Genomic DNA, 942 nt, shown 5'->3' on the forward strand with positions numbered 1-942 from the left:
TTTAATTTTCAGATAACCATTGAAAATACATAAGGAGCCCGTGGTAAGTGTTGTGGCACTATTTCTCCCAGAAAGTAAAAAAAGGCCTCTGTGCTGCCTTTTCGAGCGCAGAGGGGCATAATAAAATACGAATTTTCTTACCTGAATATGTGCCTTGTATCGGTATTCGTAATGTGTGAACTGCGTCTTCTTGCCTACTGCCTCACTGAAGATCATACTCTGCTCAAACAAGAACACCTGTAGCTCCTTACCACGACTGTTACTACTAGAGCTAGAAGCTACAGAGGTCTCTGTACAATACAGAGGTCCACGCATGAGTAACTTGCCTTGCGCCGTGATTTTACCCTGCAATATAGAGGAGAATAAACGATTATATTGCAAACAAGAACACCTGTAGCTCCTTACCACGACTGTTACTACTAGAACTAGAAGCTACAGAGGTCTCTGTACAATACAGAGGTCCACGCATGAGTAACTTGCCTTGCGCCGTGATTTTACCCTGCAATATAGAGGAGAATAAACGATTATATTGCAAACCAGAACACCTGTAGCTCCTTACCACGACTATTACTACTAGAACTACACTTATATTAAAGTGTTTACTTACATCGAATCCCTTCAGTCTGGCTACATCCATCATATCATCCGCATTCTTAGGCACCTCATGCATCACATTTACTGCTTGTTTCAGTGATTCTAGTTCCCTACTGATCTTAGCTCAGTGTTTATAAGTGTTGGACACTTATATTAAAGTGTTTACTTACATCAAATCCCTTCAGTCTGGCTACATCCATCATATCATCCGCATTCTTAGGCACCTCATGCTACGGGTTCGATTCCCGGCCAGGTCGAATACATGATTTTTACTTACCCTATTGTTATGGGCTTGTTCAATACTTACCCTATTGTTATGGGCTTGTTCAATACTTACCCTATTGTTAT

At 41.1% G+C, this 942-nt stretch overlaps 1 protein-coding gene across 1 annotated transcript; it reads right to left on the reverse strand.

The window, feature by feature from the left end:
* Nucleotides 1–129: 129 nt before the first annotated feature.
* LOC113473210 (rho guanine nucleotide exchange factor 25-like) lies at nt 130–744 on the reverse strand (the record flags this gene model as incomplete). The annotated part of the gene is made up of 3 exons (XM_026832930.1): nt 608–744; nt 392–499; nt 130–237 (listed from the first exon to the last, which is right to left on the reverse strand). Coding segments are annotated over exons 1-3 (279 nt in total), but the record flags the coding sequence as incomplete, so codon positions are not given.
* Nucleotides 745–942: the final 198 nt, after the last annotated feature.

This window comes from Diaphorina citri, unplaced genomic scaffold (genome assembly GCF_000475195.1).
Source record: "Diaphorina citri unplaced genomic scaffold, Diaci psyllid genome assembly version 1.1 scaffold19519, whole genome shotgun sequence".
Lineage (NCBI taxonomy): Eukaryota > Metazoa > Arthropoda > Insecta > Hemiptera > Psyllidae > Diaphorina > Diaphorina citri.